General features: G+C 41.5%; 1 protein-coding gene, 1 long non-coding RNA gene and 7 other non-coding genes across 9 annotated transcripts in view; 6 read left to right on the top strand and 3 right to left on the bottom strand.

The window, feature by feature from the left end:
• The window catches only part of LOC133564783 (NADPH oxidase 4), a 58,873-nt gene extending 52,160 nt beyond the window's left edge, over window positions 1–6,713 (top strand). Inside the window, exons 14-18 of the mRNA XM_061919273.1 lie at window positions 2,658–2,777; window positions 2,849–2,957; window positions 4,083–4,151; window positions 6,177–6,277; window positions 6,354–6,713. Of these exons, the coding sequence (XP_061775257.1) occupies window positions 2,658–2,777; window positions 2,849–2,957; window positions 4,083–4,151; window positions 6,177–6,277; window positions 6,354–6,474 (520 nt within the window). The 3' untranslated portion in view covers window positions 6,475–6,713. The remainder of the gene's footprint in view (window positions 1–2,657; window positions 2,778–2,848; window positions 2,958–4,082; window positions 4,152–6,176; window positions 6,278–6,353) is intronic.
• trnad-guc (transfer RNA aspartic acid (anticodon GUC)) lies at window positions 5,975–6,046 on the top strand. Its single transcript has one exon. It is a non-coding gene; the product is annotated as a tRNA-Asp (tRNA).
• Window positions 6,714–6,767: 54 nt separating the features above from the next.
• trnag-gcc (transfer RNA glycine (anticodon GCC)) lies at window positions 6,768–6,838 on the top strand. The gene has a single exon. It is a non-coding gene; the product is annotated as a tRNA-Gly (tRNA).
• Window positions 6,839–9,728: 2,890 nt separating this feature from the next.
• On the bottom strand, window positions 9,729–9,800 carry trnad-guc (transfer RNA aspartic acid (anticodon GUC)). The gene has a single exon. It is a non-coding gene; the product is annotated as a tRNA-Asp (tRNA).
• A 6,540-nt stretch (window positions 9,801–16,340) lies between these two features.
• On the bottom strand, window positions 16,341–16,411 carry trnag-gcc (transfer RNA glycine (anticodon GCC)). The gene has a single exon. It is a non-coding gene; the product is annotated as a tRNA-Gly (tRNA).
• Window positions 16,412–17,204: 793 nt separating this feature from the next.
• On the bottom strand, window positions 17,205–17,276 carry trnad-guc (transfer RNA aspartic acid (anticodon GUC)). The gene has a single exon. It is a non-coding gene; the product is annotated as a tRNA-Asp (tRNA).
• Window positions 17,277–17,292: 16 nt separating this feature from the next.
• LOC133564997 (uncharacterized) lies at window positions 17,293–21,173 on the top strand. Its single transcript, XR_009809404.1, has 5 exons — window positions 17,293–17,370; window positions 17,442–17,550; window positions 18,676–18,744; window positions 20,637–20,737; window positions 20,814–21,173. It is a non-coding gene; the product is annotated as an uncharacterized LOC133564997 (long non-coding RNA).
• Window positions 20,435–20,506, top strand: trnad-guc (transfer RNA aspartic acid (anticodon GUC)). Its single transcript has one exon. It is a non-coding gene; the product is annotated as a tRNA-Asp (tRNA).
• Window positions 21,174–21,227: 54 nt separating the features above from the next.
• Window positions 21,228–21,298, top strand: trnag-gcc (transfer RNA glycine (anticodon GCC)). The gene has a single exon. It is a non-coding gene; the product is annotated as a tRNA-Gly (tRNA).
• The last annotated feature ends 9 nt before the right edge of the window (window positions 21,299–21,307 follow it).

The following is a 21,307-nucleotide window of genomic DNA, read 5'->3' as shown; positions in this document are numbered from 1 at the left end:
AAATAAAAAAAATAAAATTAAATCGATTTTTTTAAAATGAGAATTGATTCTGAATCGCACAACGCAAACGATTCGATTCGTATTCGAATTGATTTTTTCCTACACCCCTAATATATTATACATACTACACAGTACACATATACAGTACATACATACATTGCACACTTACAGTACACATATACAGTACACGTATACCAGCTTTTAACTAATTAGTGTTCTGTGTATTGTTATGTCCCGTCTTGTAAATGTCCAGTATGATGTATTTTACAATATACTGCTTTTATATTTCCTGTATTTCATATTTATATTACTTTGAACTATTTTGCATTTAAATTTTTTATCATTTAAAAGCATGGGTGTCAAACTCTGGCCCGCGGGCCAAATGTGGCCCGCCGTGTAATTTCATTTGGCCCTTGAGGTAATATCAAATTAAGATTAGAGCTGGCCCGCCGGTGTTATACAGGGTTGTTGCCTCTGTAACACCGCATTCACTGCTGATACTCATACTTGCCAACTTCACGATTTTCCCGGGAGACTCCAAATTTCTCCCGATTTCCACCCGGACAACAATATTGGCGGCGTGCCTTGAAGGCACTGCCTTTAGCGTCCTCTACAGCCTGTCGTCACGTCCGCTTTTACGCCATACAAACAACGTGCCGGCCAAGTCACAGAATATATGCGGCTTTAACACACACACACAAGTGAATGCCAGGCATACTTGATCAACAGCCATAAGGGTCACACTGAGGGTGGCCGTATAAGCAACTTTGACACTTTTACAACAATGTGCCACACTGTGAAGCCACACCAAACAAGAATGACAAACACATTTCGGGAGAATACCTGCACCGTAGCACAACATAAACTCAACAGAAGAAATACCCAGAACTCCTTGGAGTACTAACTCTTCCGGGACGCTACAATATACACCCCCCGCTACCACCAAACCCCGCTCCCCCAATTTTTATTTAAATTTTATTTGATATGCCATTGTTTCTTTTAATAATTATTATAATTTGAAACTCGATTTTGTATGTGACTATAAAGTTATATATCAATCAATCAATCAATCAATGTTTACTTATATAGCCCTAAATCACTAGTGTCTCAAAGGGCTGCACAAACCACTACGACATCCTCGGTAGGCCCACATAAGGGCAAGGAAAACTCACACCCAGTGGGACATCGGTGACAATAATGACCCAGTGGGACGTCGGTGACAATGATGACTATGAGAACATGATACTGTGATACTGATGATACTGATGACTATGAGAACATATGAGAACATGATACTGTGATACTGATGATACTGATGACTATGAGAACATATGAGAACATGATACTGTGAAAGATCAATCCATAATGGATCCAACACAGTCGCGAGAGTCCAGTCCAAAGCGGATCCAACACAGCAGCGAGAGTCCCGTTCACAGCGGAGCCAGCAGGAAACCATCCCAAGCGGAGGCTGATCAGCAGCGCAGAGATGTCCCCAGCCGATACACAGGCAAGCAGTACATGGCCACCGGATCGGACCGGACTCCCTCCACAAAGGAGAGTGGGACATAGAAGAAAAAGAAAAGAAACGGCAGATCAACTGGTCTAAAAAGGGAGTCTATTTAAAGGCTAGAGTATACAAATGAGTTTTAAGGTGAGACTTAAATGCTTCTACTGAGGTGGCATCTCGAACTGTTACCGGGAGGGCATTCCAGAGTACTGGAGCCCGAAATGAAAAAGCTCTACAGCCCGCAGACTTTTTTTGGGCTTTGGGGATCACTAATAAGCCGGAGTCCTTTGAACGCAGATTTCTTGCCGGGACGTATGGTACAATACAATCGGCAAGATAAGATGGAGCTAGACCGTGTAGTATTTTATACGTAAGTAGTAAAACCTTAAAGTCACATCTTAAGTGCACAGGAAGCCAGTGCAGGTGAGCCAGTATAGGTATATATGTATGTATATATGTATATAAAGGTATATACAGTATAGGTATATATGTATGTATATATGTATATAAAGGTATATACAGTACAGGCGTAATGTGATCAAATTTTCTTGTTCTTGTCAAAAGTCTAGCAGCCGCATTTTGTACCAACTGTAATCTTTTAATGCTAGACATGGGGAGACCCGAAAATAATACGTTACAGTAGTCGAGGCGAGACGTAACAAACGCATGGATAATGATCTCAGCGTCTTTAGTGCAAAGGAGAGAGTTGGGTCGAAGATAATACCCAGATTCTTTACCGTGTCGCCTTGTTTAATTGTTTGGTTGTCAAATGTTAGAGTTGTATTATTAAATAGAGTTCGGTGTCTAGCAGGACCGATAATCAGCATTTCCGTTTTTTTGGCGTTGAGTTGCAAAAAGTTAGCGGACATCCATTGTTTAATTTCATTAAGACACGCTCTGAGAACGCTGAAAAGTGTTATACCACATAAAATGTATTATTATTATTACATTTACAGTACACATATACAGTACGTGTATACAGTACATGTATACATGTATACAGTACACACAGTGCACAGATAAAGTACATGTATACAGTACACATATACAGTACATGTGTAGAGTACACACGAGTGTGTAGAAGTGAGAATGGTGTGTATAAAAGGCATAAGAGGAAGTGCACTAAGTGTACCTGCATTTGCACGTCCAGGCTCTACGTGGACGGTCCATTCGGAAGTCCGTCACAGGAAGTCTTCAACTACGACGTCAGTGTTTGCGTGGCGGCCGGAATCGGAGTCACACCCTTTGCGTGCGTCCTGCAGGCTCTGCTGTGAGTCCTCAACCTCACTCACCTTAACGCTCAGGTGACCCGGTAATAAAAATGTCTCTCCTCCCGCCCAGCGACGGCCGGACAGGCTTCAGGTTGAAGAGGTTGTACTTGGTCTGGGTCTGCAGGGAGCTGAGCTCCTTCTACTGGTTTGCGGAGCGCCTGTGCGCCCTTCATCACAAGGTCACTCACTTTTCTTTCTCTTTCACTTCTGGAACTTCACGATATTGCCAAAAGTCATTGGCCCCCCTGTCGATCTCAGGGTCCTCAGTAATGCGGACGTTGTACCGATCCGTTGTGGTGAAGAAGGAGCTGAGCCGGAAGGCAAAGCTCTCAATTTACCGGTCGATCTACGTTCCCATCCTCACCTATGGTCATGAGCTTTGGGTCATGACCGAAAGGACAAGATCACGGGTACAAGCGGCCCAAATGAGTTTGGGTCTCTCCCTTAGAGATAGGGTGAGAAGCTCTGCCATCCGGGAGGAACTCAAAGTAAAGCCGCTGCTCCTCCACATGGAGAGGAGCCAGATGAGGTGGTTCGGGCATCTGGTCAGGATGCCACCCGAACGCCTCCCTAGGGAGGTGTTTAGGGCACGTCCAACCGGTAGGAGGCCACGGGGAAGACCCAGGACACGTTGGGAAGACTCGGGACGCCTCGGGATCCCCCGGGAAGAGCTAGACGAAGTGGCTGGGGAGAGGGAAGTCTGGGTTTCCCTGCTTAGGTTGTTGCCCCCGCGACCCGACCTCAGATAAGCGGAAGAAGATGGATGGATGGAATTGGCCACCCATCCAAATGATGAGAATCAGGTGTCCTAATCACTTGGCCCGCCCATAAGTGTATCACATCAAGCACTCAGGCCTTTTCTTGATTTGGTTTTGGTTTTTGAAGACAGCCTTTTTTTTTTTTGTTGCCATAAATCTGTAAACATGACAGCATCGTCGTAGCGCCACCTTGCGGTTGGTGGTAGATGTGCACGTATGAAGGACAACTTTTAATACGCATGATTTGGCCAATTGTTGTGAAAGGTAAAAGTGGGGTGGTATATCTCGGTTGGTAGAGCGGTCGTGCCAGCAACTTGAGGGGTTGCAGGTTCGATTCCCGCTTCCGCCATCCTAGTCACTGCCTTTGTGTCCTTGAACAAGACACGTTACCCACCTGCTCCCAGTGCCACCCACACTGCTTTAAATGTAACTTAGATATTGGGTTTCACTATGTAAAGCGCTTTGAGTCACTAGAGAAAAGCGCTATATAAATATAATTCACTTCACAATAGTAGCTTAATTGTGTGATTTTTTTTGTTCATGTAGTTATGGCATGAGAACAGACCTGACTACTTTAACTTGAAGCTTTACGTGAGTCAAGCAGACCACCTGCACGTGAGTATAACACACACACACACACACACACACACACACACACACACACACACACACACACACACACACACACACACACACACACACACACACACACACACACACACACACACACTGTAACAATATAGAGCACAGGTGTCAAACTCAAGGCCCGGGACATTATCACAATTTCAAAAGGGTTAAAAACAATAAAAAATCAGTTCCCAGTGGCTTGTTGTATTATTTGAAGTTTTTTTTCTAATTTTACCGGTCTCGGAATATCCCTAAATAAAGCTTTAAAGTGCCTTATTTTCGCTCTCTGCGAAGACACTGGCCATTTCCCTGTGACGTCACACAGTGCTGCCAATGTAAACAAACAATGGGAATACCACAGCAAGATATAGCGACATTAGCTCGGATTCAAACTCGGATTTCAGCGACTTAAGCGATTCAACAGATTACGCATGTATTGAAACAGATGGTTGGAGTATGAAAATATTGAAGAAGAAACTGAAGCTATTGACGCTATTCATAGCCATAGCATGGCCGAATAGCTGCGTTAGCATCGCCGGTAAAATGTGCGGACCAAACGATCAGGACTTTCGCATCTTGTGACACTGGAGCAACTTAAACCCGTCGATTGGTAAGTGTTTGTTTCACATTAAATGTGGGTGGAAGGAAACGTATTATAGTTGCAAATGTATCTACAGGTTATCCATACATCTCTGTTCCATGTCTGCTTTAGCACCGCCGGTAAATAGCATGTTAGCATCGATTAGCGTAGCATGTTAGCATCGATTAGCGTAGCATGTTAGCATCGATTAGCTGGCAGTCAACATCAACAAAACTCACCTTTGTGATTTCGTTGACTATCGTTGCAAATGCATCTGCAGGTTATCCATACATCTCTGTGCCATGTCTGTCTTAGCATCGCCGGTCAAATGTGGAGACACTCTGGCACATTCAATGGGGGTCTGGCGGCAGACACTTTGGCATCTTGGGGCCAGTGGTGCAACTTGAATCCCTCCCTGTTAGTGTTGTTACACCCTCCGACAACACACCCACGAGGCATGATGTCTCCAAGGTTCCAAAAATTAGTCGAAAAAACGGAAAATAACAGAGCTGAGACCCGGTGTTTGTAATGTGTTGAAAATGAAAATGGTGGGTGTGTTACCTCGGCGACGTCACATTCTGACGTCATCGCTAAAAGACCGATAAACAGAAAGGCGTTTAATTCGCAAAAATTCACCCATTTAGAGTTCGGAAATGGGTTAAAAAAATAGATGGTCTTTTTTCTGCACCATCAAGGTATATGTTCCCCTTTAACAAATGTATTACACAAATAATTGTAGTCTGTACAATTCCATATAATTACACTTGGATCATCTCTCATAATAAAAGAAAATATTATACCATCATACATTTCCAAACAATATTTTCTGTTCAAATAAAGATAAATACTTTAATATCTGCCTGAGTTATGATTTCAATCCAACAAATTGTTCATGCAAAAATTTTACAGTACCGTTATTCAACATAAAGTCATAATACACTATAAAAACACAACAAATGTACATTTTACAGTATAAAAGACTAGCATGATTTTTACCGTAATTTTTTTAAATTTCATTTAATTCCATTCATTTTCTACCGCTTATTCTCTTTGGGGGCGCTGGTGCCTATCTCAGCTCCAATCGGGTGGAAGGCAGGGTTGATTTAATTCATTTTACGTATTGATTTTATATGCTGTAAAAAAAATAAATGCAAATTTTATGAATTGTGGCGAATGAGCGTATTTCTGTGACGACTTTATAATATATAAAGCCGACGGGTTGCAGCAGGCCTCCTCGTTAGTATAGTGGTGAGTATCCCCGCCTGTCACGCGGGAGACCGGGGTTCAATTCCCCGACGGGGAGTTACATTTTTTTTAGTCGAACTTTTTGGTATTAAATAATTTTACAGATAATTCCACAAAAATAAAATATTGAACATTTGCCTCTGAATATGTTTTTTTTTTCCAAATTTGAGTCATGTTTCTCCTTCAAGTGTATATCTGAGGAGAAGTACCGCCCACTCGCGTCAAGGCTGCTGGTGGGTCGCCCCAAGTGGAAGTCACTGTTGGACGACATCGGCAGGAGCAACACGCAGTGAGTGCGATGTGTTATTGTGATTAATAATGTGATCAATAATATTAATAATGATCATCTTCTTTAAACCATCCAGCGCGCGAGTGGGCGTGTTCTGCTGTGGCCCTAAAGGCATCTCCAGGACGCTGCACAGACTCTGTAACTCCGCCCACTTCCCCGGAACCTCTTTTGAATTCAACAAGGAATCTTTCAGCTGATTTTTCTGGACATGCGTGGACTCATCGGCGGGGTGGACTATCGAGCGAGGCCGTGGGCGGACGACTCTTTGACGGACTGCCTCCTAGTCCTCCCGCGGCCTGCTGAGGTGACGTCACAGCACAGATGCGCTGGAAAGTCATCAAAAATTAGAAAAACTTGTCAAACTTTGTCAGATATCTCATCCCTCACTGGAGCAATGTTGACTTTTTTACACAAAAATAAAGTTTGTTGTATCAAATTCAGCTTTTGAGACGTATATTTAAATTAAGCATTGCACCGCCATTTACAACGGGCATTGGTGGTTCAGTGGTAGAATTCTCGCCTGCCACGCGGGAGGCCCGGGTTCGATTCCCGGCCAATGCAACATCCTTTTATACATATTTTGGTTTAACTTCAAACCGGAACCGCAGTCAGTTTAAATTAATTATTATTTTAACACGATAATGTCGACATCAGTGTCTCAAGTTACCAAAGTTATTGAAACCTGGTCACCTAAGGTCACACTCAAGGACAACAAGTTGTGGATTATAAAGACCACGGAACCGTAAATTAAGGTTCTGTGCTAAATATGTCATTTCCTACTCTTAGGTTAACTTTATTTCGTTGTTGATGTTTATTAATCAACACTGCCATCTGGTGGCTTTTTGTAAGCATGTCAACAAAAGTATGAGGTCTCACCTTATCGATAGTATATATATCACTTTACTTTATCTACCCCCGCGACCCCAAAAAGGGAATAAGCGGTAGGAAATGGATGGATGGATACTTTATCTATAGAATGTACTTTCAGTATTACTACTAATGTTTAGTATTAATGGATTTCTTGTAAAATGTATTTATATTATCAATAGAAGGACACAATAAAGTACTATCTATCTATCCATCTATCTATCCATCTATCTATCTATCTATCTATCTATCCATCTATCCATCTATCTATCTATCTATCTATCTATCTATCTATCTATCCATCTATCTATCTATCTATCCATCTATCGGGGGTCGGCAACCCGCGGCTCTCTGGAGATTTTTCAAAAATGTATTAAAAATTGAAAAAAATGAGTGGAAAAAAATACATTTTTTTGTTTTAATATGGTTTCTGCATGAGGACAAACATGACACAAACCTCCCTAATTGTTTTAAAGCACACTGTTTGTATTAAACATGCTTCACTGATTCCAGTATTTGGCGAGCGCCGCTTTGTCCTACTAATTTTGGCGGTCCTTGAACTCACCCTAGTTTGTTTACATGTACAACTTTCTCCGTCTTTCTGCCCACACATGCGGTCCTCTCCAAGGTTTCTCACAGTCATCATTGTCACTGTTTACTGCTCAAAGAGGCAAAGGTGAGTGTTTTTACAAAACTTTTGCATTAAAGGGGGAATTGCAAACTTCCTGTTGATTTTTGCTAATGGATGTCACTATATGAAATCTAGGTCTAAGTGAGACCTACATAGAGGTTTCATGTCTCTACGACATTCCTACTAGAAGTTACAGGCAGTTTTGTCTGTGTTTTCTTCCTAGGAGCAGTTTTATCTGTGTTTTCTTCCAAGGGGGCGTTAGAGCGCAATTTTGAGTTTTGGGCTTAGGTTTTTTGATTAGATCGGAATTTTCGCCAGTCCTGATGTGTGTGTCTAGTTTGGTGATTTTTGAAGCACTTTAAGGGGGTCAAATTACTGCTCCAAGAGGCAAAGGTGAGTGCTTTTACAAAACTTTTGCATTAAAGGGGGAATTGCAAACTTCCTGTTGATTTTTGCTAATGGATGTCAGTATATGAAATCTAGGTCTAAGTGAGACCTACATAGAGGTGTTTGTTGCATGTCTCTACAACATTCCTACTGGAAGTTACAGGCAGTTTTGTCTGTGTTTTCTTCCTAGGGGGCGCTAGAGCGCAATTTTTAGTTTTGGGGTTAGGTTTTTAGATTAAATCGCAATGTTTTCCATTCCAGATGTGTGTGTAAATTTTTTTGAAGCATGTTAAGGGGGTCAAATTACAGCTCAAAGCTGCGGAATAATAATAAATAAAGAATAAAAGGCTAGAAATTCAATAGAGTCCTCTGTCCCAAAGGGACATTCGGTCCCTAATAACAGTTGTTCTTGAGCTAAATATGTAATTTCCCAATGCTAGGTTGACTTTTATTTGGTTGTTAATGTTTATCTGTCAACACTGCCATCTAGTGGATGTTTGTATGTTCTCTGGACCACAACCTTATATGAGGTGATGACTAACAGGTGTGTAAGAGTCCATATTACATGGAATATGTTACAATAAGTAAGTAGTCAACTTCTGACACATTTTCATTCAAAATTGATTGTCTCTTTAGTCAAATCTCACGGAGGAAATCAAAGACAAAAGGCGAGGTCTAAGCTCAAACAAACAACAACAACACTTACCTTTCACCCCAACACCTGACCCTGACGACACCAAAAACATGAAGTATAAACGGTAAAACATGAAATATTAAGTAACTACTGTTTACTTCCGACCTTTTTAAAGTTGTGAAATCCATCAGAAATATCAAAGAGTTGAAACGAGGCACACTGTGGAGAGATTCTGCGTATTACCCATCATGCATTGTCGTAGCTTTCAATGGGTGTCATTTTATTTAACTATGGTGCTTAGACATTTTTTAAGTCCAATTACTGGTTACTTTAAAAAAAAATTTCAAATAATAATTATTTTGGAATTTCTTGTCTGCGACACGTGCCAAGGTAGTTGGGAAAGGGCATGTTCACCACTGTGTTACATCACCTTTTCTTTTAACAACACTCAATAAATGTTTGGGAACTGAGGAGACACATTTTTGAAGCTTTTCAGGTGGAATTCTTTCCCATTCTTGTTTTATGTACAGATTCAGTCCTTCAACAGTCCGGGGTCTCTGTCGTTGTATTTTAGGCTTCAAAATTTTCTGTGGGAGACATGGGTTGCAGGTTCGATTCCCGCCTCCACCACTCTAGTCACTGCCGTTGTGTCCTTGGGCAAGACACTTGACCCACCTGCTCCCAGTGCCACCCACACTGGTTTAAATGTAACTTAGATTTTGGGTTTCACAATGTAAAGTGCTTTGAGTCACTTGAGAAAAGCGCTATATAAATATAATTCACTTCACTTCAAACCAGACAATGGTAGACTGCTGTATAGTCACTAATACTGCACAATACTTTATTATGTAGAATATGTGCCAATTTAATATTAAACCTCAACAAAGTTTAAAGAGATTTAAAATAATTTTTGACATTTTTAAAAAATGTAACTCCCCGTCGGGGAATTGAACCCCGGTCTCCCGCGTGACAGGCGGGGATACTCACCACTATACTAACGAGGAGTGGTGCGAGTTGCCGTCGGTAATACACTTTAAATACTATGTGTTGTACACGTGTTAGGGTGTTATAGATACCTTTTTATTGGTAAAAAGACATATTTGACAACAAATACATAAATGCTAAACATGAGTATTGCAGTGTTCTCGTGGTGACATTGGACCAATCAAACAGAGCCAGGCGGTCACATGACCCGACTTAAACAAGTTGACAAACTTATTAAGGTGTTACCATTTAGTGGTCAATTGTACGGAATATGTACTGTACTGTGTAAACTACTAATAAAAGTTTCAATCAATCAATCAAAAGTGTAAAGGAAAAAAGACACTTTTTATTTCAACCGTACTTCCCGTCAAAAGCCTAAAGACTGATCGCACAGTTCCTGTCTTCACAATAAAAGCGCCGCTCCATCGCGCCTGCGCTAACAAAATAAGAGTCTCCGAAAGCCAGCGCAAACAAGCTAACAAGCTACGGAGTTTGCCGCCAATGTATTTCTTGTAAAGTGTATAAAAACGAATATGGAAGCTGGACAGAGAAGATGCCAAAAACCAACGACTTTCATGTGGTATTAGACGGGAAGGAGGAACTTTTTTTTCCTGCATTTGAAAATGCGGACGTTATCAGCACTATACTGTCTGATTCCAATCAATGCGGGTCATCAGAATCAGGTAATACACCAACTTATATTCTTGTCTTCATGAAAGATAGGAATCTATATGTTAAACATGCATGTATATTCATTAAAACACCTTTAACATGTCAACAAAAACGGCAAAATAATATAAATTATATACTAAACGGGTTGTACTTGTATAGCACTTTTCTACCTTCAAGGTACTCAAAGCGCTTTGACACTACTTCCACATTTACCCATTCACACACACATTCACACACTGATGGAGGGAGCTGCCATGCAAGGGGCCAACCAGCACCCATCAGGAGCAAGGGTGAAGTGTCTTGCTCAGGACACAACTGACCAGGCGAGGTTGGTACTGGGTGGGATTTGAACCAGGGACCCTCGGGTTGCGCAAGGCCACTCTTCCACTGCGCCACGCCGTCCCTGTATATATACATTTATGTATGTATGTATGTATATATATATGTATATTATATGTGTGTGTATGTGTGTGTATATATGAGGTAGATCACCTCGACTTGGTCATTTATTAAGTAATTGATTAACGTTGAAAAACTTATTGGGGTGTTACCATTTAGTGGTCAATTGTACGGAATATGTACTGTACTGTGCAATCTACTAATACAAGTTTTAATCAATCAATCAATCAATCAATCAATCAATCAATCATTGAACGCCTACTGAACCTATGGTGCTGTTAAGTTATTGTGGCTCAATTTGCCTTAATTTTTATTCTATTTTAATGTATTATTATTTGATATATATTATTGTTTTAGTTGCTTAAGAGATATTCCTGGCTCTGAATTTGCTCATTGCTATTTTTATGTTTTTGTGCATTATTTGTTGCCGTAATCATTAAACAAACAGGTTATCAATCAATCAATCAATGTTTATTTATATAGCCCCAAATCACAAATGTCTCAAAGGACTGCACAAATCATTACGACTACAACATCCTCGGAAGAACCCACAAAAGGGCAAGGAAAACTCACACCCAGTGGGCAGGGAGAATTCACATCCAGTGGGACGCCAGTGACAATGCTGACTATGAGAAACCTTGGAGAGGACCTCAGATGTGGGCAACCCCCCCCCTTTAGGGGACCGAAAGCAATGGATGTCGAGCGGGTCTAACATGATACTGTGAAAGTTCAATCCATAGTGGCTCCAAGACAGCAGTGAGAGTCCCGTCCACAGGAAACCATCTCAAGCGGATCAGCGTAAAGATGTCCCCAACCGATACAGGCGAGCGGTCCATCCTGGGTCCCGACGAGCGGTCCATCCTGGGTCTCGACTCTGGACAGTCAGTACTTCATCCATGGTCATCAGACCGGACCCCCTCCACAAGGGAGGGGGGGACATAGGAGAAAGAAAAGAAGCGGCAGATCAACTGGTCTAAAAAGGAGGTCTATTTAAAGGCTAGAGTATACAGATGAGTTTTAAGGTGAGACTTAAATGCTTCTACTGTGGTAGCATCTCGAACTGTTACCGGGAGGGCATTCCAGAGTACTGGAGCCCGAACGGAAAACGCTCTATAGCCCGCAGACTTTTTTTGAGCTCTAGGAATCACTAATAAGCCGGAGTCTTTTGAAGGCAGATTTCGTGCCGGGACATATGGTACAATACAATCGGCAAGATAGGATGGAGCTAGACCGTGTAGTATTTTATACGTAAGTAGTAAAACCTTAAAGTCACATCTTAAGTGCACAGGAAGCCAGTGCAGGTGAGCCAGTACAGGTATATATGTATGTATATATGTATATAAAGGTATATACAGTATAGGTATATATGTATGTATATATGTATATAAAGGTATATACAGTATAGGTATATATGTATGTATATATGTATATAAAGGTATATACAGTATAGGTATATATGTATGTATATATGTATATAAAGGTATATACAGTATAGGTATATATGTATGTATATATGTATATAAAGGTATATACAGTACAGGTATATATGTATGTATATATGTATATAAAGGTATATACAGTATAGGTATATATGTATGTATATATGTATATAAAGGTATATACAGTACAGGCGTAATATGATCAAACTTTCTTGTTCTTGTCAAAAGTCTAGCAGCCGCATTTTGTACCAACTGTAATCTTTTAATGCTAGACATGGGGAGACCCGAAAATAATACGTTACAGTAATCGAGACGAGACGTAACAAACGCATGGATAATGATCTCGGCGTCTTTAGTGGACAAAATGGAGCGAATTTTAGCGATATTACGGAGATGAAAGAAGGCCGTTTTAGTAACGCTTTTAATGTGTGCCTCAAAGGAGAGAGTTGGGTCGAAGATAATACCCAGATTCTTTACAGAGTCACCTTGTTTTATTATTTGGTTGTCATCAGTTACTCAGTACTTGAGTAGTTTTTCCACAACATACTTTTTACTTTTACTCAAGTAAATATTTGGGTGACTACTCCTTACTTTTACTTGAGTAATAAATCTCTAAAGTAACAGTACTCTTACTTGAGTACAATTTCTGGCTACTCTACCCACCTCTGAATATATTCAAAATATCGGTGCTATTACACGTGTCTGACATGTTGTTAACTTATTAAAGATAACTTACGGCATTGCTTCTTCTGCAGAGAATAATTTCGCCCCACCTAGTGTGTGTGTGACAATCATCGGTACTTTAAAGTCCTACTGAAAGCCACTACTAGCCACCACGCAGTCTGATAGTTTATAAATCAATGATGAAATATTAACATTGCAACACATGCCAATACGGCTTTTTTAGTTTACTAAATTACAATTTAAAATTTCTTGGGAGTTTCGTCTTGAAAACGTCGTGTAATGATGACGTGTACGCAGGACGTCACAGGTTTTTAGGAAGTATGAGCGCTGCACACACACACAGCTAAAAGTCGTCTGCTTTAACGGCATAATTACACAGTATTTTGGACATCTGTGTTGCTGAATCTTTTGCAATTTGTTCAATTAATAATGGAGACGTCAAAGAAGAAAGATGTAGGTGGCAAGCTTTAGCCTTTAGCCACACAAACACACGGTGATTCCTTGTTTAAAATTCCCGGAGCTGAAACTTTACTATGGATCAGAGCGCGGTCAAGCAGACATGAATCACGACGGAATGTCAACCAGCAGGTTTTGGTGAGAAAATTGTAGATTAAAAGTCGCCACTTACCGGATATCAGCTGAGCTTGTGTCGTCCGTACAGCTGCCGTCGACACCCGGGAGACATTGGCGTCAACACACCCGTGGACACACACCTCCGACTATCAGGTACTATTAAAGGGGAACATTATCAGCAGACCTATGTAAGCGTCAATATATACCTTGATGGTGCAGAAAAAAGACCAATCAATTTTTTTAACCGATTTCCGGACTCTAAATGGGTGAATTTTGGTGAATTAAACGCCTTTCTGTTTATCGCGCTGGAGGCGATGACGTCAGAATGTGACGTCGCCGAGGTAACACAGCCACCATTTTCATTTTCAACACATTACAAACACCGGGTCTCAGCTCTGTTATTTTCCGTTTTTTCGACTATTTTTTGGAACCTTGGAGACATCATGCCTGGTGGGTGTGTTGTCGGAGGTTGTAACAACACTAACAGGGAGGGATTCAAGTTGCACCACTGGCCCCAAGATGCCAAAGTGTCTGCCGCCAGACCCCCATTGAATGTGCCGGAGTGTCTCCACATTTGACCGGCGATGCTAAGGCAGACATGGCACAGAGATGTATGGATAACCTGCAGATGCATTTGCAACGATAGTCAACGAAATCACAAAGGTGAGTTTTGTTGATGTTGACTGCCAGCTAATCGATGCTAACATGCTACGCTAATCGATGCTTACATGCTAATTACCGGCGGTGCTAAGACAGACATGGCACAGAGATGTATGGATAACCTGCAGATGCATTTGTAACCATTGTCAACGAAATCACAAAGGTGACTTTTGTTGATGTTGACTTATGTGCTAATCAGATATATTTGGTTGCGGCGTGACTGCTAGTTAATCGATGCTAACATGCTACGCTAATCGATGCTAACATGCTATTTACCGGCGGTGCTAAAGCAGACATAGCACAGAGATGTATGGATAACCTGCAGATGCATTTGCAACTATATTACGTTTCCTTCCACCCACATTTAATGCGAAACAAACACTTACCAATCGACGGATTTAAGTTGCTCCAGTGTCAAAAGATGCGAAAGTCCCGATCGTTTGGTCCGCACATTTTACCGGCGATGCTAACGCAGCTATTTCGGCCATGCTATGGCTATGAATAGCGTCAATAGCTTCAGTTTCTTCTTCAATATTTTCATACTCCAACCATCTGTTTCAATAAATGCGTAATCTGTTGAATCGTTTAAGTCGCTGAAATCCGAGTTTGAATCCGAGCTAATGTCGCTATATCTTGCTGGGGTATTCCCATTGTTTGTTTACATTGGCAGCACTGTGTGACGTCACAGGGAAATGGATAGTGGTTTCGAAAATAGCGAAAATAAGGCACTTTAAAGCTTTATTTAGGGATATTCCGAGACCGGTAAAATTTTGAAAAAAACATAAAAAAATACAACAAGCCACAGGGAACTAATTTTTATTGTTTTTAACCCTTTTGAAATTGTGATAATGTTCCCGTTTAAACTCACTAAAACACTAGCAACACAATAGAAAGATAAGAGATTTCCCAAAATTATCCTAGTAAATGTGTTTAAAAACACCGGAATACGTCCCAATGCTATTTTTTTTTTTTAATTCGTATTTATTTATTTTTTTCTAGTCCGTCGCTATCAATGTCGTCAAACACAAATCTTTCATCCTCGCTCAAATTAATGGGGAAATTATCGTTTTCTCGGTCCGAATCACTGTTTTTGTCGGAGGCTCCCATTAAAATCAATATGAATATGTGAGGAGACATCAAACATGTGACGTCATCGTCCGCGACTTCCGGTAAAGGCGAGGCTTTTTCAGGAAGTACCAAAAGTGGCGAACTTTATCGTCGATTTTCTCTACTAAATCCTTTCAGCAAAAATATGTGGGTGAAGACTTCTTGTGTTGGATATTGTAAACAAATGTAAGAACAAAATGTATTATCTTGCTTCTCCTCGTTAGTTTAGTGGCGAGTATCCCCGCCTTATTATTCATTTTTTAGATCACTTGAAACTTTATTAAAGTAGGGTTAGGATATAAAAACTAGCAAATCTTTGAGAACTCACATAAGATTTAATGTAACTAATAAGCAATCGGTTTGATGCATCATCATTTTGTAAATAGGATGATGTCGATATCAGTGTCTGAAATAAAAAGAATAAATTACAGCTCCAAGCAGCGAAGGACTCTTTCATCAACTTTGAATCAGAAGAGTTCAATCTCTCTCCTTTGTAGTTTGAAGCCGACACGACAAACGCTCTCAGAGGAGATAATGTTGGAAAAAAGGAGACCGGTTTTTACAAAACTTTTGTTTTGAAGGGGGGATTGCAAACTTCCTGTTGATTTTTGCTGGGGATTGTCAATATATGAAATGTAGGTCTAAGCGAGACCTACATAGAGGTTTTTGTTTCATGTCTCTACGACATTCCTACTGGAAATTACAGGCAGTTTTGTCCATGTTTTCTTCCTAGGGGGCGCTAGAGCCATATAAAAATATGGCAATATCGCAAAATGATGAAGTATGACACATAGAATGGACCTGCTATGCCCGTTTAAATAAGAACATCTCATTTCAGTAGGACTTTAACTTTTACTTTTAGCGTGACCTTAGATGACCGGGTTTCAATAACTGTGGTAACTTGAGACACTGATGTCGACATAATCGTGTTAAAATGATAATGCATAAAAACTGACGGCGGTTTGGTTTCATGAAATTCTTGCGGGCTTTTTCACCAAATTAAACCAAAAAAAAAAAAAAGGATGTTGCATTGGCCGGGAATCGAACCCGGGCCTCCCGCGTGGCAGGCGAGAATTCTACCACTGAACCACCAATGCTCATATCGGCGGAACAGTTCTGTTTAGAATTTAACCAGTAGAAGTAGTTCACCGGTTGTCCTCTTCGGAGGTCGCCTATTTCGGCTACAATCGGGCGGAAGGCGGGGTACACCCTGGACAAGTCGCCCTCTAATCGCAGCTTTTCACAATTTGAAGTGTGCAATGTAACCATGAGTGAGGTTCCTTCATGCAAGTTGTTAAACATGTCTGAATTATGTGGAAATAACTACTATTTATTCATGAAGTGTGTGACATAAGACCACACCTAATGTTGGATATGGAGAACATTCAAACACTTTATTTAATCCAAAACATTTGCAAACAACTAAGTACGAAGCAAAGAATGTCCAAGCATTCTTTCCAACAACAGACATAAAAAAACATGTGTACAACACTTGAAACCTTTTAACTTATTTAGTATTTGGAACTTTTTAATAAGCAACGTACTGATTTGTTGCAATTTAAGAAACGTTTGATCCTTAAAGTGTTTACCTAGTGAAGAATAAATCATTTGAAAAACTTACTGACAAGTGATGTAATCTTATTTATGTCATAATGTGGATCGTAACTGAAATGATCAAGTGTTCAATATGTGAAATTTCGATGTTGAAATGTCTGCAAAAAACAAACTTCCCGTCAGCCCCAGTGGAGGAGAAACGTGACACAACTTTGGAAAAAAAAGTGTGTGGCAATGAAGGCGAATAACAAAGAAAAACATATTTAGAGGAAAATGTATGACATTTTATATTTGTGGAATTATCTGTAAAAAAGATTTATTACCAAAAAAAAAAATCTCCCCGTCGGGGAATTGAACCCCGGTCTCCCGCGTGACAGGCGGGGATACTCACCACTATACTAACGAGGAGGCCGATATCGTCGAGCGATATATAAGGCGTCAGTGTTTGCGTGGCGGCCGGAATCGGAGTCACACCCTTTGCGTGCGTCCTGCAGGCTCTGCTGTGAGTCCTCAACCTCACTCACCTTAACGCTCAGGTGACCCGGTAATAAAAATGTCTCTCCTCCCGCCCAGCGACGGCCGGACAGGCTTCAGGTTGAAGAGGTTGTACTTGGTCTGGGTCTGCAGGGAGCTGAGCTCCTTCTACTGGTTTGCGGAGCGCCTGTGCGCCCTTCATCACAAGGTCACTCACTTTTCTTTCTCTTTCACTTCTGGAACTTCACGATATTGCCAAAAGTCATTGGCCCCCCTGTCGATCTCAGGGTCCTCAGTAATGCGGACGTTGTACCGATCCGTTGTGGTGAAGAAGGAGCTGAGCCGGAAGGCAAAGCTCTCAATTTACCGGTCGATCTACGTTCCCATCCTCACCTATGGTCATGAGCTTTGGGTCATGACCGAAAGGACAAGATCACGGGTACAAGCGGCCCAAATGAGTTTGGGTCTCTCCCTTAGAGATAGGGTGAGAAGCTCTGCCATCCGGGAGGAACTCAAAGTAAAGCCGCTGCTCCTCCACATGGAGAGGAGCCAGATGAGGTGGTTCGGGCATCTGGTCAGGATGCCACCCGAACGCCTCCCTAGGGAGGTGTTTAGGGCACGTCCAACCGGTAGGAGGCCACGGGGAAGACCCAGGACACGTTGGGAAGACTCGGGACGCCTCGGGATCCCCCGGGAAGAGCTAGACGAAGTGGCTGGGGAGAGGGAAGTCTGGGTTTCCCTGCTTAGGTTGTTGCCCCCGCGACCCGACCTCAGATAAGCGGAAGAAGATGGATGGATGGAATTGGCCACCCATCCAAATGATGAGAATCAGGTGTCCTAATCACTTGGCCCGCCCATAAGTGTATCACATCAAGCACTCAGGCCTTTTCTTGATTTGGTTTTGGTTTTTGAAGACAGCCTTTTTTTTTTTTGTTGCCATAAATCTGTAAACATGACAGCATCGTCGTAGCGCCACCTTGCGGTTGGTGGTAGATGTGCACGTATGAAGGACAACTTTTAATACGCATGATTTGGCCAATTGTTGTGAAAGGTAAAAGTGGGGTGGTATATCTCGGTTGGTAGAGCGGTCGTGCCAGCAACTTGAGGGGTTGCAGGTTCGATTCCCGCTTCCGCCATCCTAGTCACTGCCTTTGTGTCCTTGAACAAGACACGTTACCCACCTGCTCCCAGTGCCACCCACACTGCTTTAAATGTAACTTAGATATTGGGTTTCACTATGTAAAGCGCTTTGAGTCACTAGAGAAAAGCGCTATATAAATATAATTCACTTCACAATAGTAGCTTAATTGTGTGATTTTTTTTGTTCATGTAGTTATGGCATGAGAACAGACCTGACTACTTTAACTTGAAGCTTTACGTGAGTCAAGCAGACCACCTGCACGTGAGTATAACACACACACACACACACACACACACACACACACACACACACACACACACACACACACACACACACACACACACACACACACACACACACACACACACACACACTGTAACAATATAGAGCACAGGTGTCAAACTCAAGGCCCGGGACATTATCACAATTTCAAAAGGGTTAAAAACAATAAAAAATCAGTTCCCAGTGGCTTGTTGTATTATTTGAAGTTTTTTTTCTAATTTTACCGGTCTCGGAATATCCCTAAATAAAGCTTTAAAGTGCCTTATTTTCGCTCTCTGCGAAGACACTGGCCATTTCCCTGTGACGTCACACAGTGCTGCCAATGTAAACAAACAATGGGAATACCACAGCAAGATATAGCGACATTAGCTCGGATTCAAACTCGGATTTCAGCGACTTAAGCGATTCAACAGATTACGCATGTATTGAAACAGATGGTTGGAGTATGAAAATATTGAAGAAGAAACTGAAGCTATTGACGCTATTCATAGCCATAGCATGGCCGAATAGCTGCGTTAGCATCGCCGGTAAAATGTGCGGACCAAACGATCAGGACTTTCGCATCTTGTGACACTGGAGCAACTTAAACCCGTCGATTGGTAAGTGTTTGTTTCACATTAAATGTGGGTGGAAGGAAACGTATTATAGTTGCAAATGTATCTACAGGTTATCCATACATCTCTGTTCCATGTCTGCTTTAGCACCGCCGGTAAATAGCATGTTAGCATCGATTAGCGTAGCATGTTAGCATCGATTAGCGTAGCATGTTAGCATCGATTAGCTGGCAGTCAACATCAACAAAACTCACCTTTGTGATTTCGTTGACTATCGTTGCAAATGCATCTGCAGGTTATCCATACATCTCTGTGCCATGTCTGTCTTAGCATCGCCGGTCAAATGTGGAGACACTCTGGCACATTCAATGGGGGTCTGGCGGCAGACACTTTGGCATCTTGGGGCCAGTGGTGCAACTTGAATCCCTCCCTGTTAGTGTTGTTACACCCTCCGACAACACACCCACGAGGCATGATGTCTCCAAGGTTCCAAAAATTAGTCGAAAAAACGGAAAATAACAGAGCTGAGACCCGGTGTTTGTAATGTGTTGAAAATGAAAATGGTGGGTGTGTTACCTCGGCGACGTCACATTCTGACGTCATCGCTAAAAGACCGATAAACAGAAAGGCGTTTAATTCGCAAAAATTCACCCATTTAGAGTTCGGAAATGGGTTAAAAAAATAGATGGTCTTTTTTCTGCACCATCAAGGTATATGTTCCCCTTTAACAAATGTATTACACAAATAATTGTAGTCTGTACAATTCCATATAATTACACTTGGATCATCTCTCATAATAAAAGAAAATATTATACCATCATACATTTCCAAACAATATTTTCTGTTCAAATAAAGATATAAAGACTAGCATGATTTTTACCGTAATTTTTTTAAATTTCATTTAATTCCATTCATTTTCTACCGCTTATTCTCTTTGGGGGCGCTGGTGCCTATCTCAGCTCCAATCGGGTGGAAGGCAGGGTTGATTTAATTCATTTTACGTATTGATTTTATATGCTGTAAAAAAAATAAATGCAAATTTTATGAATTGTGGCGAATGAGCGTATTTCTGTGACGACTTTATAATATATAAAGCCGACGGGTTGCAGCAGGCCTCCTCGTTAGTATAGTGGTGAGTATCCCCGCCTGTCACGCGGGAGACCGGGGTTCAATTCCCCGACGGGGAGTTACATTTTTTTTAGTCGAACTTTTTGGTATTAAATAATTTTACAGATAATTCCACAAAAATAAAATATTGAACATTTGCCTCTGAATATGTTTTTTTTTTCCAAATTTGAGTCATGTTTCTCCTTCAAGTGTATATCTGAGGAGAAGTACCGCCCACTCGCGTCAAGGCTGCTGGTGGGTCGCCCCAAGTGGAAGTCACTGTTGGACGACATCGGCAGGAGCAACACGCAGTGAGTGCGATGTGTTATTGTGATTAATAATGTGATCAATAATATTAATAATGATCATCTTCTTTAAACCATCCAGCGCGCGAGTGGGCGTGTTCTGCTGTGGCCCTAAAGGCATCTCCAGGACGCTGCACAGACTCTGTAACTCCGCCCACTTCCCCGGAACCTCTTTTGAATTCAACAAGGAATCTTTCAGCTGATTTTTCTGGACATGCGTGGACTCATCGGCGGGGTGGACTATCGAGCGAGGCCGTGGGCGGACGACTCTTTGACGGACTGCCTCCTAGTCCTCCCGCGGCCTGCTGAGGTGACGTCACAGCACAGATGCGCTGGAAAGTCATCAAAAATTAGAAAAACTTGTCAAACTTTGTCAGATATCTCATCCCTCACTGGAGCAATGTTGACTTTTTTACACAAAAATAAAGTTTGTTGTATCAAATTCAGCTTTTGAGACGTATATTTAAATTAAGCATTGCACCGCCATTTACAACGGGCATTGGTGGTTCAGTGGTAGAATTCTCGCCTGCCACGCGGGAGGCCCGGGTTCGATTCCCGGCCAATGCAACATCCTTT

The sequence above is a fragment of the Nerophis ophidion genome, linkage group LG13 (genome assembly GCF_033978795.1).
Source record: "Nerophis ophidion isolate RoL-2023_Sa linkage group LG13, RoL_Noph_v1.0, whole genome shotgun sequence".
Taxonomy (NCBI): Eukaryota; Metazoa; Chordata; class Actinopteri; order Syngnathiformes; family Syngnathidae; genus Nerophis; species Nerophis ophidion.
The sequence above is the reverse complement of the archived record's forward strand: the minus strand, read 5'-3'. Positions and strand labels throughout refer to the sequence as shown.